The 17,775-nt window shown below is 51.2% G+C and overlaps 1 protein-coding gene across 5 annotated transcripts in view; it reads right to left on the bottom strand.

The window, feature by feature from the left end:
- Positions 1 to 17,256, bottom strand: part of cast (calpastatin) — a 55,002-nt gene extending 37,746 nt beyond the window's left edge. The window contains exons 1-2 of one of the 5 annotated variants that reach the window (XM_069187545.1): positions 16,937 to 17,256; positions 10,860 to 10,928 (exon numbers count right to left, since the gene is read on the bottom strand). In XM_069187545.1, coding sequence (XP_069043646.1) covers positions 10,860 to 10,928; positions 16,937 to 16,981 — 114 coding nt within the window. In that variant the 5' untranslated portion in view covers positions 16,982 to 17,256. Of the gene's footprint in view, positions 1 to 125; positions 297 to 10,859; positions 10,929 to 16,130; positions 16,258 to 16,936 lie in introns of those variants that run through there. The other 4 variants (XM_069187543.1, XM_069187542.1, XM_069187544.1 and 1 more) reach the window with 4 other exon arrangements.
- Positions 17,257 to 17,775: the final 519 nt, after the last annotated feature.

The raw sequence follows: 17,775 nt of genomic DNA, 5'->3' as shown, positions 1-17,775 counted from the left end.
TGCAGAAGAACCCTCCTGCGCTCTGAAAAAACAATTCCCACATTCCAATCAGGACATTGTTTTGGAAGTTGAGCCAGTAGACTGAAGCCCCTCCAGGCCAAACTGTCTGGTTAGAATAACATTACCTGCTGCTCCTGGGGCACATCCTGTATCATCTGATTCTCGTTAGGGGTCCTTAACCAACTCAGAACCTGGCCCATCTCTGCAGCCTCTGTGTCTCCAGCAGACTGACTGCCTTCTGAGCACCAGAGCCCTCTGATCGCATATTAGGGGAGGTCCTAACACTCAGGCGTTACTGAAATAGCTGGCTTGGGTGGTGTTGGCTAACCCTGCAGTTAAGGGAACCGCGCAGCACATAAGTCATTCCGCCTGACAGAAACAAATCTGATATGTGTTTCAAAGCAGAGAGCAGGGAAGAGAGAGAGAGAGAGAAGTTGTGTAAGAACATGTTTATCGTTTGGTAAATGAATGCCAAGATGTGACCCTTATTGCTCAACAAAATACTCAGTGACTTACAACTCCAGACAAAAGTCACAATCACATTACAGCCGGCCTAATCAAACAGTAACTGCTGATTAGAATCAGACAAGCTGGATTTTATTGCATCTCACCTTAAATAAATCAATTCAATTCAATTCAATTCAATTCAAGGTGCTTTATTAGCATGACCGATGGGTACAATCAGTGTTGCCAAAGCAAATAAAAAATAATAAAATTAACATAGTTAATGACTGACTGACACTCTGGTCTCCCCTGTGGAAGCTGTGCTCTGTGCAAGATGGAAGTATTCTGCATGTTCTTGCAGCACCAGACAGAATCCTAAACCCAGGGTCAGAGCCTGCTGGCAGTCGTCATGAGCACCGACACACCTCTGAGCGCCTGTCTGATGTAGCGCAGCTCCTGGGAGATCTTCAGAGATCTTGGGGAGCACAAGAATGGTTACAAACAATAGGAGCTGTCTGGTCCATTCGGCTCATTTGGCTGTTAGTAGTTACTTGATCTGAGGACCTCATCCAGCGGTTTCTTGAAAGAAGCCAGGATACAGCCACAACCACGTGCCTGAGAAGCTTGCTTCCTACTCCTACAACCCTTTGTGAACAGCAGTCCCTCTGTTCATGTTTTAACATCTACTTCCAGAGTTTCCTCTAAATAGGTTCATTTGCCATCAAGTTTTCCTATTAGACCCAGCTGGCAATACAGTACGTGAACTGGGATTAGACAGCAGGCCACAGACAACAATGCCCAATGCCCACACACGAAGGCAGCAGTAAGAAACCCCCAAGTACCCCCAGCTCACGTGGCTTGAAATACCAGCTGCCTATCTGAGGCAAGGAGAGGCCGAGACAAGTCTGTCACATTTCTTCAAAACTACCAATTATAACGCTCTTGAAAAAAACTCTCGCAAAACTCTCCCCCCCTTGGAATGTGTGTGTGTGTTTGTGGGGGGGGGGGGTTATTTGAGAGAAAGCAGGTTTCAAACAGACAGCCTCCCAGCAGAGCCTCAATCACACCCCTGCAAACAGATCTGCATGACATCACACAGCAAGGCAAGTTAAGGAAAGACACTCACCAGACAGCACCTCTCAGGACAGGGCCTTGCAGCTCTTACAGCTCTTACAGCTCACCCTCCAAACTGACTGCTGGTTTATTTTCACATTTAAATCTGAATGCCCTGGTTCACAACAGAACAACAACTCACATCTCATGTCAGCACAAAACAACTTAAAGCTTCATTACTGACACCCAGAAAGTGCTGGATTTCTAATGCTTATACTAGGACATGGTCAGAATCGTTAACAGTCATTTTGCCTAGTTTAATTTCCATGTTTCTCAATAGGCGTGCTGTGCAGTCATGTCCCCTGACTGATCTAATAAAGGAACAGGCTTATGGAGCTGATAACTGGAGAATGGCATCGGTCTGGATTCCTGCTGGCCTTTCAGACAAGGTCATCTTGCGTCAAAATTGCTCCACAACTTGTTCTACAGGTTGTTCTAAAAGCTGCTGCATTGATGTTACAAAAGAAACTTCTAAACACACTTCCAGAGGGGTGCCATCAATATCAGACACTTCATTCAGCACTTTCACAGGTGACGCGGTCGTGTTTCGCTCTTAATTCACACCAACGCGTGAGGAAACGGTGAAGTGAAATTCCTGAAAACAAGCCTGCAGATGCTGAGCTCCTGGTATTTAGCAGCAGTGGCCCAGGGGAACAGTGTGGGTTTGATGTCCCGATCAGGGAGTTGGGGCCTCACAGGTTGAACCTCTAACCTTACACGTTCAGCAGCTGGAGATTGGAAACAGGGGTGACAGACTGTTCACGGACGAGCTCAGGGTCACGAGACCTGCAGCTCCTGTCAGAGGTGGCACACAGGGGCAGTGTCGTGGCTGACTGATGCTGTACAGACTGCTTCATGCCAAAGAGTGTCATAAACAAGACTGATAAACAGCGCTCTGACTGCTGTATGGCAGTTCACACATACAGAGCTCGTCTGAATGGCAGCTGGAGGTTAACGAGGGGCCGTTGGCACACTGCCACACATGGGGACACTCTCACATCGTGTCCCAGCGCCACCGGATAGCAGCAGGACACCGTTCCAGCCAGATGAGCTCACTGTGGAATCGCAGAGGCCCTGTCAGGATACACTGTTAAAAGGGCCAAACTGAACTGCAGAATGTGATGTGTACAGCTGTACAGGTAATGCGCTAGTAAGGCATCATTTAAAATTCTGGGAACACTTTTGGTCACCACATTGTAGAAAAGAGAGCACTACGCTGGAATCAGTCCAGAGAAGAGCAGCCAGACACATTCGGGGTCTAAAGGGAGTGTCCAGCGGGACCAGGCTGAAGGAAATGACCCTCTTCAATCTTGAGCAGAGGAGAGTATGTGGGGACATACAGATAATTCACCTTCCTGAAAGACACTTCACACCCAGCTCACCGGCTATGGGAAGGAGCACAGGGGGCACTTCTTTACCCAAAGGGTCAAGAATTTGTCTCGACTGGACAAATGGGTACAGCAGGTGTACAGCACAACACCTTCCTACAGAAACACCTTCCACTCATTAACAAAGAAACTGTTCCAGTCTCACACAATCAAACCTTACCTGAACTGTTCTGAAAGAACTGGTAACAAACTGCAGCCCACCACTACTGCTGTCTAAAACTGCAGGCCAGCTCTGTTTAGGACAGAGTAAAGCACAGTCTTACCATGTCAGCTCGCTATCACCAGGTTTCAATCTCAGATTCGTGGATTATTATTATCACACAAGCATACAGGACAGCAACTTGAGAAAAGGATGATGTGTGGAAACATGCAGACCCTCTCCTGACCAGACCTGTCCTGAGCGCCTACTGTACTTCCACAGTTTCTGCTGGTCTGTTGTCTCTCTCCTCAGACCAGAAGGAGCCCCCGAGCTGCGTCAGAGGCGCAGGCACTTCTCCGAGTTGCGTTCACTTCCTGTCCTGAGACTGAACCCTCACTGGGTGCTAATCTGTGACCTGGCAGGGTGCCACTCTATACAGGTACCTAAACCACAGGGCTGAAACACGCTGGGGCTGCAGAGTGGTCTCGGGTTCGAGCCTAGGTCACGTCACCAGGCGGCTGTGACTGTGGCAGCGTGAGGTCAGCTGCGCACCGCCCAGGCTCCGGCGGCTCCGGCGGGCTCGCGGGCACACAGTGCCGTCAGCGGGGGACACGCCCCTCCACTCATCGAGGGCCACCTGTGCCAAGAGGCTCAAAGTGCTTAGAACCAAAAGTCACGAGGGGGGACAAACCTGTGCCGAGGAAAGAGACTGGACAGCTCAAGCGCTCCGGCCATCAGGGCGTCGGTGTGTTTCAATGACCGAGGGGCTGCAGCAGGGTCTGGGGCCGCCAGCAACACGCACACAGAGCAGCGCACAGGGCTGGGGCTATTATTAGACACATCAGCCACTCCACTGGAACGCAGGGCTGGGAAACACTCCAGCAGAATTACCGCGAATCCGAGGCCTCTCCTCGGGTACAGTCCAATTACGCTAAATGTATCCCACGCAGGCTGTATCAAAATTCATTCACTACAAGCTGAGGGCTCTTACATAACGTTTTTATATCCAGTAGAGCTGAGGGAATGGCAGAGCCCGACTCTGACCATAACCCGGAACCAGCAAAGCCCTGACCCAGGAAAGCCCTGGTCCAGCAGAGCCCTGACCCAGGAGAGCCCTGACCCAGGAGAGCCCTGACCCAGGAGAGCCTTGGTCCAGCACAGCCCTGACCCAGGAGAGCCCTGACTTTGACCCAGCAGAGCCCTGGCCCAGTACAGCCCTGACTCTGACCCAGTACAGCCCTGACTCTGATCCAGCAGAGCCGCGGGTGTGGCAGAGCCCTGACAATCACTCCAGTGCTCCTGGTGGCTTTTTTTCTTCCCTATGAGTCAGTGCAGTTCCTCCCCCACTCACAGCTGGTCTCGATTTGAAACCCTTTCATTCTCCAGTGGGGGAAGCAACTCTGCACTCGTCGGAGAGCAGCGACGGACAGAGGACAAGCGCCCGCGCCAGACCACGGGGCGGCGTGCTACAGGCAGCCCACATCACCGCGCAGGTCTTCGCACTTCCAGACTGACTGGGCAGTCCTTCCGGAGTTATTTTCCTTTCTGCAAATTGCCCAAGTCTTTATTTCACCTGCAAACAAGCATGAGGCATTTTGCAAAGAGTGCTCCTGTCTTTTACAAGGCATGTAAGTCGCTTTGGATAAAAGCGCCTGCTAAATGCTAAATTCGCCATGACGATCAGCTCAATTATCTCATAAAGAGCGTTTGTGAACTCCGGTTGCAAACAAACAATCTTAACTAAAACAGCACACAGTGCTCTGTGGGAACTGACTGTTTAAAACTGTTTTCAGTTCTGAATTTGACTGCCAGGTTTGTAGCTGATCAGCTACTTAGATCCTGTGTGCTGACATGAGGGGCCGGGGAGGCGTGAGGGCCAGGCAGTGCCACAGCACTTATTTCTGTCACAGGAAGTGCTGGTGGCCGAGCTGCTGGAAAGAACTGGTTCCCGTGGCAACCTGAAAACAAACGTAGCACGCCAGGCCCAGAAACCACAGCTCTGCGCTGCGCAAACTAAGCGTGCCACCTAGCTGAGCTCTTGACACACAGCCTCCGTCACACAGTACACAGCAGCACGGCTTCCTTCCTGCTGGGCTGCTGCTGTGTGAGAGCAGAAGAGCAGTCGAGTGTGTTGGGCTCCCCCTCAACCAGCCCACGCTGCCTCACTGCGTGCATGCGCGCTGCCTCACTGCCTCACTGCGTGCATGCGCGCTGCCTCACTGCCTCACTGCCTGCATGCGCCCTGCCTCACTGCCTCACTGCGTGCATGCGCACTGCCTCACTGCCTCACTGCGTGCATGCGCACTGCCTCACTGCCTCACTGCCTGCATGCGCGCTGCCTCACTGCCTCACTGCCTGCATGCGCGCTGCCTCACTGCCTCACTGCGTGCATGCGCACTGCCTCACTGCCTCACTGCCTGCATGCGCGCTGCCTCACTGCCTGCATGCGCACTGCCTCACTGTGTCCTCTCTACAGATGGCAGCTCGGGTCAGCTGGTCCGGCTGCCTCACTCACCCAGACACTGGGAAGAGCAGCTGGAACTGGGAAAAGTGCTTTACTTATTATGTTATAGTTCTATTTTGTCCTAGTGGTAAATGATTTTGCCAGACGTATGAATCTCCACCTTGGTTCTGGGGAGCCCCAGTCCAGTTATTCTTTTACTGTAGGTCAACCTAAATCACCTGTACTTAAATATTAGGGTCCCCTGGTTAAGAAATTAATCCATTAAGCTAGTAATGTTTCTAGAAAAGGGAAGCTGATTATTAAGAGATGAGGGATATTCTGATTTTTGTTCCAAATGATCTCTGAAATGCTTAATTGAACACACTGCCTATGTAACGTATCACAGGTGAACGAGAGATTAGAAATTGAATATTGAAGGGCCATCAGTATCTGAGATATTATTACTACTGTGCAAATCATCTCATCCTGAAACCTGAATCTGAATCAAGACTCTGGAAAGTTTGCGCTCGGCTGTACACAGTAAAACATCCACAACCAGAGAAACATGCCTACACCGGCACGATTTCACATGCTTGAGAGCTGTACTGCATTTTACACTCTTCACCAATCAGCACAGAGCTAACACTGTGTGCAGCATAAACCCCTGTTGTGTTTAGGGGAAGAACTTCTTAACTATACAGTACTACGTGGTGGTGTGCTGAGGCTCTGGGATTAGAGCAGGGGATGCCAACAGGCTGAACAAGCTCATCAGAAGAGCACGCTCTGTCATTGGGTCTGGCCTGGACCCCTGGAGGTAGTGGCTGAGAGGAGAATGGTGTCCAAATGAATTGCATCGTGGACAACATCTCTCATGCCCTCTGTGACATGCTTGTCAGAACGAAGAGCATGTTCAGCAATAGGCTGATTCATCCACGGTGCGACAGGGAGCGCTACAGGAGGTCATTCTTGCCTTCTGCCATAAGACTGTGTGTCTGGGAGGGGGCAACATTGACCTGTTTTTGGACTAAACATTAAACTCTCTGCTTACATCTGTTTTTTTCCTGTTTACAACTTGTTTGTGCAATATATGCTAGGGATTTGTGCAATATATTTATAATGTGCAATACAACTTTTTGTGTGCTGTACTTTCTGGTCTGTTTCTGTATATTTTGTACTGTGTCAACTCTGTATAATCCATTTTTTACCTTTTACCGCGCTTCTGACTGACTGGACTGACTGTATTGTATTGTTTCGTTACACTGTGCTGTGTTGACTTGCTAAGCTGCTGTTGCACTGCAGTTTGCCTCACGGGATCAATAAAGTATCTATCTACAACAACAACAACTTTACAGGGCCAAAAACCTGCAAAGTCTGTTAATAGTTAACATGAATATGTTACAAATGTGCAAAAACATTATTTGCATTATTTACATTATTTGTGAAAAACACCAATTAAAGCAGAAGCCTTAGTTCTATCAGTAAAGACCTGGCCGATGTCAATCTGAGCAGCTGTAAAGCCTATATGGACACAGTGTACCAGCCAGCCCAGGGAGCCCATGCCTTGTCTGGCTGTGAGGGAAATCACCATGTGCTACCCTGCGTTAACAGCAGGTGGCAGCACTCAACCGGGAGTAAACGTTCCTCTCATCCTTCCGCAGCACTGAGTCACAGTTCGACAGAAATAGTAAGGAAGGGGCTTTGAACTTTGCAAAGGAGGGCGGCGAGCCCGTTTAAGTAAAGTGTGGTTCCTTTGACAGACTGTCCAGGCTGCTCGTTTGTTTTCCAAGAGGACCGAGGGAGCAGGTGCAGGCAGTTACCACAAAATGTCTTCCCTTTCTCAACCTGCATAACAGCTCCCGTCCTCGACTTCGCCATAAACAAACGAGCTGTGCTAAATTCTATGCACGCATAAATAAGCTTGGAGATTAAACAGGTATTAACATGAGCAAAGGAAGAGCTTTCTGAGGAGAGCAGTTATTTCAGTACTACTGTAGCACAGCCAGGTGCAGAAATACGTTCTCCCTCTCCTGTTTGTGGGACGCCAGGACCCACAAATGCAGGTGGGTAAAGTTGGGTCCCCTAGTGCACTGAAAGACGGCCTAAAATGTGTGTGAGAGGCTCATCACTGGCCCAGAAACAGCCTGAAGCACCTCAGCACACCCCCACAGGAATTACCAAGAAATCGCCAAAACAAGAGCCTTCTCAGCGCACGTGCAGTACTGTTCCATGTGCTCAGTGTTCTGTGAACCGCCCCAGCACTAGAAAGGGATTCATTTTAGAGTCAGCAGGGTCTGCAGGCCTCCTCTCTGCCAGGGACAGACAGGTCTGCTGCAGGGAGATCAAGAGGGCTGAGGGCTGTGCTCCTGCTGCGTTACTGAGCTGAGCCCAGGCTGAGCCGGGATCGTCTCGTCCCGACACGTGAGAGACGTTACTGTTTGCAAAAGTGATGCACTCACTTTGAAACAAAGGTGAAGCAGTCAATTTAATTGTACATTTTAAAACAACAGAGTGGGACTAGTAGATGTACACTTCCCTGTGACTCATTTTTATTCCACAACATTAACCCTTTTTAAATATTTCACTTCTGAGGCAGGCTGGCTCAGTGGTCAGGGTTCTGTACTTACTGTACAACTGGGAGGCTGTGAGCTCAGATCCCAGCTGAGACGGTGCTGTTGTACCCCTGAGAACTGCTCCAGTGAAATATACTGTTGTATACACGCCCTCCACAGCCGAAATGTTGTGTTTTCTTTCTTCTCTTATCAGCCTGGAATAAACCTTTACTTGTCTCTTTAGATAGACTCATCAGCTAAGTTACCAAGTAGGGTAACGAGAGGGGGGTCCAGGGCTCCTGATGATACGACTCAGTAGAGATGATAATATTTTGGCCCAGCTGTTATACTTGTGATCATGGAAGATCTAATCTGCTGGGGAGAAAATACAGCATATGGACTCTAGTATTCAGGTTCAGACCCTGCACCCGAGCAGGAAGTCTTCTTCCTGGGCTCTTTCCACAAGGCGTGTCCTGACCAGAAGCACCCCAGGGTGTTGGGAGTGTCCCAAGGGTGTCAAGCAGAGGACTGGGGCTGAGGAAGGAGGAGCAATGGCAGGAGCACCGACAGAGCCCCAGGCCTCCTTCGGCACCAGCAGGCGCAGGTGCTTCATTCCACGATAGGGAGGAGACCTGCAGGCCACGCCAAGCCGCGCAGGTGAAATGAAGAGACGCCGGTTCAGAAAAATGTCCTCATACCGGGCGCACCCCAGCACGCGCCGAGCACCCCAGCTCCCGAAACGAGCAGGTGCAGGTTTCACTGTGGGGAGCCCCTGGCCTGCCCACACCCAACCCACGACCACTCTGCCGGCAGCAGTGTGGAGCAAGTGCTCAGGGGTCTGGAGGGTTGCGGGTTCAAAACCCAGGTGAGGCACAGCCCTCATGCCCCTGAGCAAAGTACCTCACTTGGGTCTCTCCAGTAAAATGCTCTGGCATGTAGATGGGTAAAAAGGCGTGTCACCTTGGATAACGGCGTCAGTCAAATGAATAATATGTAAAACAGAAATATCTGCCACTTTTCTCAAACCAAATGAACTTGATTATGTCCCAAGAACCTACTTTTCAGTTTTATTTAAACAACAACCTTCACACTCATTACATTACATGGCGTTTGTCAAATCGAATATAAATCTTAGATCAAATATAAAACAGTACCTGCTGAACAGGATACCTGAATATCTGACCTGAATTTCCCTGGTTTCCAACTACCAAACTAGTTTAGTTCTGTGTTAAATGAGCAATACAGATAATCTCTCCATGTAAAACATCCTCTCAACAGCTTGCCTATACTGAAGTGCTCTCTCTGATCAAACAACTTTAAAATATTTCCCAGAAACACAACTCCATAGCACTGTAGGACACAAAGTAACACGTCGGTTTTCACCTTTAAAAAATATTTAGTGATAATGTAAACTGGGAGCAGTGCTGCCAGGGAGGGGCCTTTCTGTGCACAGGAGAGCACAGTGTGACTCACAGCTCACAGCCCTGTACCGCCCCTGTCCCAGAACTACACAGCCCTGTACCGCCCCTGTCCCAGAACTACACAGCCCTGTACCGCCCCTGTCCCAGAACTACACAGCCCTGTACCGCCCCTGTCCCAGAACTACACGGCCCTGTACCGCCCTGTCCCAGAACTACACGGCCCTGTACCGCCCCTGTCCCAGAACTACACGGCCCTGTACCGCCCCTGTCCCAGAACTACACGGCCCTGTACCGCCCCTGTCCCAGAACTACACGGCCCTGTACCGCCCTGTCCCAGAACTACACGGCCCTGTACCGCCCCTGTCCCAGAACTACACAGCCCCTGTACCGCCCCTGTCCCAGAACTACACAGCCCTGTACCGCCCCTGTCCCAGAACTACACAGCCCTGTACCGCCCCTGTCCCAGAACTACACAGCCCTGTACCGCCCCTGTCCCAGAACTACACAGCCCTGTACCGCCCCTGTCCCAGAACTACACAGCCCTGTACCGCCCCTGTCCCAGAACTACACTGCCCTGTACCGCCCCTGTCCCAGAACTACACAGCCCTGTACTGCCCCTGTCCCAGAACTACACAGCTCCTGTACTGCCCCTGTCCTAGAACTACACTGCCCCTGTCCCAGAACTACACAGCCCTGTACTGCCCCTGTCCCAGAACTACACAGCCCTGTACCGCCCTGTCCCAGAACTACACAGCTCCTGTACTGCCCCTGTCCCAGAACTACACAGCCCTGTACTGCCCCTGTACTGCCCCTGTCCCAGAACTACACTGCCCTGTACTGCCCCTGTCCCAGAACTACACAGCTCCTGTACTGCCCCTGTCCCAGAACTACACAGCTCCTGTACTGCCCCTGTCCCAGAACTACACAGCCCTGTACTGCCCCTGTACTGCCCCTGTCCCAGAACTACACTGCCCTGTACTGCCCCTGTCCCAGAACTACACAGCCCTGTACCGCCCCTGTCCCAGAACTACACGGCCCTGTACTGCCCTGTCCCAGAACTACACTGCCCTGTACCGCCCCTGTCCCAGAACTACACAGCCCTGTACCGCCCTTGTCCCAGAACTACACGGCCCTGTACCGCCCCTGTCCCAGAACTACACGGCCCTGTACCGCCCCTGTCCCAGAACTACACGGCCCTGTACCGCCCCTGTCCCAGAACTATACAGCCCATCCATCGAATTAAAGCCTGCCTGACCCGCCAGCGCTGCCAGAGCCTACAGCCTGTTTTCATAAAACGCCTCCTGAGCTTCTTCTGAAGAAAGGGCCGATTCCTCCTGACCCGCCACCGGCGTGACCTCTGACCTGTGCTGCAGCAGCCGCTCCATCTCTGGCCGACCCCGCCGGCGCCGCCTGGGCCTTCTTCTCCGCCTGCTGTGGGAGAGAACGGACAGGCGTCAGTCCGGCCTGGCCCCACCGGCATGCTGGGAACACAGACAGCCCCACTGCCACCCGAGGAGGGCCAGGGTAGCCGGGTAATAATTACAACAGAAATAAATAAATAATAATAATGAACAGACTGCTCCTAAAAGACTGAGATCACGAGAAGGAGAACGCTGCACGATCTAAGCACATAAGACAGGAGGCCTTTCGGCCTGTCTAACCCAGTCAGTGATTAGTAGTTAATTGTCCCCAGTATCAGCCATTTCTTGAACGGAGTCAGTGTGCTTCAACACCAGGGCTTGAGTCCCACGAACACAGGAATAGGAGTTCCTCCTCTCTCAGCAGGTCTCTGTAATCGCCTCTCGGAGTGCTCTCCTGGCCCAGGGGGCAGGCACTGAGATGCAGCTATTTCAGAATCGCCCAGTTGAATATCGCCAAAACACACCCTTGGAGCCACTGATGCACATCAATTAATCTTTTTCAGCTGCGGCGATTCTGCTTTGATAAATGCAGCAACTTTGAAACATAAGAAAGGTTCCAAGTGAGAGGGGCCCGTGATGCCCATCCAGCTCATTTATAGTCACTGCTAGTAGTGCAGGTTGCTGGTAGTTTATTCACTTTGTGGTTTCTTTAATGATCTGATGGAATCAGCTTAAATAACATGTCTGCACCTCTTGCTCCAGACACCCACCACTATTAGTGCAGAGAACTGCTTCCTATTCTCAATCCTAAATCCTCTGTGTTCCCTGGTCCTAACCACGTGATCCTCAAGTCACCACTACAGACTCACAAGGCATTCGTTATGTAACAAAACCCTCCTCTTTCTTGGATAACAATATGAACATGCGGTTGTTGGTTTAGGAGCAGAGTGGACTTGCCCAGCCCTTCTGCCCCTTGGCTTCCAGCCCTTGATAAAGCAAGGGAAGAGAGCAGGCAGCAGGCTGCTGTGTTACTGGGGTTCCTGGGTTCAGCTCACAGGTGCTCTCCAATCTACAGAACAGGAGCAGCAGGTATGAGAATAGCCCACAGTCTGATCTCTCCACTCACGCCGAAGACCTGAGAGAGGGCCGCTGGAGCCTCACAGTGCTCCAGGAATCCAGATGTTGTTCTCACAGTGAGCTAAAAGCCTCTGCCCTCAGAGTCCCAGGACAGGAGAGGCGCAGAGAGGACAGACGCACTGAAAGCAGCAAACACCCCCAGCTGGACACACGGCCCCGGGGCTGGGAAGAAGCAGAGCTGCTGGAGGAGGGCGAGCGGGCTGGCAGGCTGGTCCCGTCAGGCGCGAGGCAGGCACACGGCACCTCGGCTAGGCCCCCGCGGCAGGCCAGGGCCAGAGCGCAGGGCACCGCGCTCAGTCAGGTCGCTCGCGCGGAACGGATTTGCATAGCTGTATCAGAGCGGCCTCTGTTCACGGCCTTCAGAGAAAGCACAATGAGTCTTCAAACAGCTGGGGTTAGGCACACATCCGCCGTCACTGCTGCCACCTCACACATCTCGGGTCCCGGTCCGTCTCCTGCCTGCAGAGCCTTCTGCGTGGAGCTTGCATGTGTCCTCCTGTGTTTGCATGGGTTTTCCCCGAGTGCTGCAATGTCCTTCCACATCCCGAAGACAAGCTGATAGGTTGACTGGCTCTGCTAACTGCTCTTTCCAAGAGGGAGCCCTGCCTGGAGCAGCACTCCTACAGCTCCGACCACCAACATCGTTAGGATTAAGATCAAGAGAAAGCGAGGCAGATGTGAGGGGAACAAGAAACAGGAACGTGTGATCATGTGAAACAGGGACACGGAATGCTATCCAGAAACTACAATGTTAAAAAAAACTGACCAGCAACACTTTCTGAGCTACACTTTCCTAAACCTGTAGGCAGACACACATTTCCCTCCAGTACATCACTATAAACTGTGTGATTTGCAACAGTACAGCAAGTTTGTCGATCTGAAACACACAGCAGTACATTTCCTGAAGAGCCCAAACAAACCACGGCCACAAAATGGGTCCTAACTTGTCTGTGTGAACACCCTCTCTCCCCGTCTGTGTGCCTGCAAGTCTCATGGAGAGCAAGCTGGGGTATGCAAAAAGACAAAATCCTAATGCAAGAAATTGTATAGGGCCAATAAAGTGATCTTATCTTATCTAAGATACTGTACAAGTTTCTGGAGGTATCCCAGCAACACTAACTGCTGCTGCACTCGTCCAGGGGAGAATGTTGACTCAGTGGTTTCTTTTCAATTCAATTCAATTCAAGGTGCTTTATTAGCATGACCGATAGGTACAATCAGTGTTGCCAAAGCAAATAAAAATAATAAAATTAACATAGAACAAAACAAAAAATATAAGTAAAATAAAATCTACAGACATGTTACAGACATTTACAACAAAGACATATTATATAATATTGACCCAGAGTATCTGTCACAGTGCAGTAGGAAGTGCACCTCTGTCTCTATTTCTCCCTGCTGGCAGTCAGCCTGTCCTCTCTGGGCAGCCAGGTCTGCCTGTGTCGCCCAGTTTCTATGGCCAGGTTGTGGTCACTGAGCCTGTACTTCGTCAGGGTCTGTTTCTGTTTGTTATTTTTTATTTTGGTCAAATATGTGTATTGTCTGTTTTAGGTTCTGTAGCATTCCAGTTTATGTTGTGTTTGTGTGTGTGTGTCCCAGTGTGTGAGATATTGCTGTTTGATCTGTGCTGTGATGTGGTTGAGTCTGGGTTGTGGTGCTCTAGCAGTGCTGTCCTGAGGCTGGTTAGTGTTGGTGTGGCTCAGGTCGGTGAGCCTCAGGACCAGCTGGCTCAGGGGGCTCTGTTTTGGGCTCAGCTCTTGGCTCAGCAGGGCTTTGTGGTGGTAGGAATTTTGGTCACTGTTTTTTAGGTGTAGCCAATACTTTAATATTCTTTTCTGTATGTTTATCAATAGTGGGTACTGGCCTAATTCGGCCCTGCACCCGTTGTTAGGAGTTTTTCTCTGCACACGGAGGATGATTCTACAGATCTCCATGTGCAGAGTTTCTGTGGGGTGTTTGTCCCATTGGGTGTAATCCTGGTCTGTGAGGGGACCCCAAACTTCACTGCTGTATAGGGCAATGGGTTGGATTACACTTTCAAATATTTGGAGCCAGATTCTTGTTGGTGGGTTGATGTTGAAGAGCCTCCTTCTTATTGCGTAGAAAGCCCTGAGTGCCTTCTCCCTCAGTGCCTTCACTGCCAGGTCAAAACTCCCGGAAGAGCTGATGGTGAGTTTTGACCTGGTTTCTTTTCACTGTGTAGAGATAACCTGTGAGCCCTGCACCCACGCCTTACTGTAAAGAGCACAGCAATGCAAGGAATGCTGCACTACAGACTGTGCATTGCACACTGGATACTGAATACTGCACACCACAGACAGCACAATGGATACTTAACAGTGCTCTCTGCAGACTGGATACTGTCTGTGGACCCAAATGCAGAAATGAATACGTGCACTTCCAGCAAAGTAATTGCAAAGATCTGGAAATGACAACATCAATATTGTACAATATTCAAGCAACGCTTGAAATATGAGCAGGGGTGAGTCACAACAACAGTTTAATATTGCAGTTGTTTCCGATCTCAGCTTTCGAAAAGTGCAACTTATTGCCCGAGCCTATCAGAATAATCCTGAAACTTACTGGTGAGATTTTCAAGAACATAAAAACAGTAACAAACAAGGGGAGCCTTTTGGCCAATGTGGCCGGCTTGGCAGGGAGTTAATACATCAAGTGATCACCAGTGAGCCATTTGAACAACATGGCTTGTTCCACACACCCGCCACCCTTTGTGTAAAGAAGTGTTTCCTGCTCTTGGTTTTAAATGCACTTCCAACAGTTTCCGCCTGTGGTTTTTCGCTCTGATTGAGCTGGAAGAAAGAAACACAGTGGTACAGGCTGAGTTTGCAGTGCAGCTCTGGTCCCTGAAGAAACTGGACCCACTGCTGGTAACCAGGGCACTGCTCCGACCCACCACAGCGGCACCAAAACCAAGGACTGCTTCATGCTGCACATTTCCTTGACCAGGCTGCAGTTCAGTAAGGGAACAAATGGTCTGCAACCCGTGTTGCCCTCTCTCTGACTCTTTATGTGAGTAGATAATACTGGAACCACAGTATTTAACTTTCCAGTAAGACACTGCGAATAACCAAAGATTTCACAGCACGTCACGCGCAAAAACTGCATTTGATGCAGCCTCCCAGCCATGTTTTCCACTTAAATATTAAAACCAATTTGTACTGTGGGGAAAGCAGTATGGAAAAACTAGAGAGCGTCATCTGTAGTGCATTTTACATACTGCAGAGTGTGAAACCGCTGAATAGCTTTACTGCTTGCATTACCTTATGAGGCTACCTGAAGATATTTCAAGTACAAAATAAATAGTAATACTGATGCCGAGAAATCATTCACAATCTCCTTAAAATGAGATGGACGAGGTGGAGTATTGTGCTGCAATCCTCCGGGTATCGCTGTGTTCTCACACACGCTGCTTGAAGCAGTAATAAGTCTGAACTTAGAGAGCAGCTCTGTGTCGAGACTCGTATGTCCTTTCGGGTGTCTCTCTGCAGACTGAATGCCGAGACACGCTTTGTTAGCGCCCCTAGAGGCACCAATGCGCAAAGACGCTTCATTCACTGCACCTAATCCAAGTATCGAGTCTGCAACTTCTACACCGCTGTTAAATCTTAAATCAGAGTGAATCAGACTAAGGCTGTTACTTTCCCAATCACGGCTCTAAACCAGGGGCGTTTAACATGTACAGCAAGCGACTAAGGCAAAGGAGAAGACACACGAACTGTCCGTATTCCAGAGACACGCCTCTCGTGAAAACTCGACTCTGAAGTGTTTGGAGAGTCCCGGGCGGCTCCCCGCACGGAGCTGGAGCTGCTCTGGAGAAGCGCCGGGAGTTTCCTGCGAACGCGGAGCAGGTGCTGCTGAGGACTGTTTGCTCAAGGCTCCGCGCACAAAGCGCGTATCGCCTGCAGGAACGGCAGCGCTAGCACTGCTGTCAGTCAGCCATCCTGCAGACACACGCACGGGCATCGCGCTCTGCGCACCCAGCCCCTGCAGTCACAGCGAGCCTGCCCGGACCCGGAGGGAGAAAACAAACCTCCGCTCTTTTTTTTGGTCCTCACGCTTACCCCGAAGCCCCCCAAACGAAAGCCTCCGAGCTGCGACTCCTCACGCCACTTACTGTCATGGACCAATACTTCGCATAAGCCATCTGCGGCTCCGTGCGTCAGCGCGCTGGCGTGAAGGGACGAGTCCGAGTCTCCGACCTGCCGCCTCGGGCACCGGGAAGCGCACAGACCGGACGGGCTTCCTCCAGTCAGCCCACTCGTCCAGCCTGTCCGCGCTCCCCGAGTCCCACGGGCCGTGCCCGTCCGCCCCCCCGCACCCTCGCCCTCTTCACGCGTCACCCTGCCCCTCCTCCAGGCGCTGCTGCCAAATTCCTACATTTTCCAAAATCAGTCTCCCATTTTGACCGAACAAGGCGGGGCGGGGCGGAGAAGAACACGACAATACTTACCGACACACATATAAAACTCAACGACAATAATTACACCCAACGTGTTTAATTACCCGGCGGTCTGGGAATACGTTCTTACCACGGGCAGAGGCGAATTGCCAAAAAAAAAGAGTCAAATTTTAACCTCGTTGTGCAAGATTCCAACAGACACGAGCGGAGGTATTATTGTCACGTTTTCCCCCCGCGTCGCTACGGAGTAGTGAACTTGTGTAACAATGAAGTTGTGTAAACTTGTGTGAAACAGTCCTAGAAACCCTTATCCCCGCCGGTCCGTGGTCCCTGCGCAGACCACCCTGCCAAAACCGACTGACGCCCCTCGGCCAGGGGGCCGGCCGCGTCCAGGGTCGCCGGGCCCCGGCTTGGTGTTCGGGAATCTCGCACTGAGAGCCGGGCTCGTCCCGGCAGGAAGGGGCCGTTGACACCACGCCACGCATTCGCGGGGAGAGAATACCTGCTGCGACATCACTTACCCCTCTCGACTTCTTCGGACGGTTGTGTTTGCCTTTGTTCGGCATCGCTGCAAGTGCGCACGGATGAGTAACAAGCACTCGCCCTGTGAAGACAGACTTCCAACCTGACACACAGTTGACTTTCTAACCAGGATTCGCCCCTCCCGCTGTCAAAGTAAGACCGAGCGCTAGGTTTTGATAGATTTACTTCATAGGCCGGACCTGTGGCAGGCTATCGCTACCGAGAGGCGTGTGCAAGCGTCGCCCTGGGCGCCTGTCATGCTGGAGCGCATATTGAAGTGGTTCAGACCTAATTATTCCGCTTCACGTTTCTGACTCCGAGGGAGGCTCCCTGCTGCCGGCGCTCCGGTACCGCCTCTCTCCCAGCTGCTCCAGCTGCCCCAGCTGCCCGGGCCGCGAGCGCAGCAGCGGCGCGCGACCTCCCACCGCCTTCTCGGGATGAAGTACCGCTGAGCTGCTGACCCTCTCAGTGCAGTACACTGTCACACGCAGACGTGCAATGAAATGCTTATTTGCTTGTGTGCTCCAATACACGGACAGAAACAGCGGCAACAACAACAAGTTAAATAACATCTTAGTGAAAAAAAACGAACCCATCAGTGTGAGCCGGTGGTGGGGGTAGAGTTCAGTAATCTGACAGCTTGTGGGAAGAAGCTCTCTGTGGATCTGGAAGTTGGTGCCTTTCTGCTCCTACAACGCTGACCAGAGGGAAGGGAGGAGAACAGTGAGGAACCAGGATGACTGGTGTCCTTCACGATACTTCCAGCCTTCCTGAGGCTGCGAGTAGTGAAAATGTCTGAAATAGAGGGGAGCTGTACCCCAGTGATGGAGTGGGCTGA

This window comes from Lepisosteus oculatus, chromosome 3 (genome assembly GCF_040954835.1).
Source record: "Lepisosteus oculatus isolate fLepOcu1 chromosome 3, fLepOcu1.hap2, whole genome shotgun sequence".
NCBI classification, from domain to species: domain Eukaryota; kingdom Metazoa; phylum Chordata; class Actinopteri; order Semionotiformes; family Lepisosteidae; genus Lepisosteus; species Lepisosteus oculatus.
This window is presented reverse-complemented; position numbering and strand designations above follow the sequence as displayed.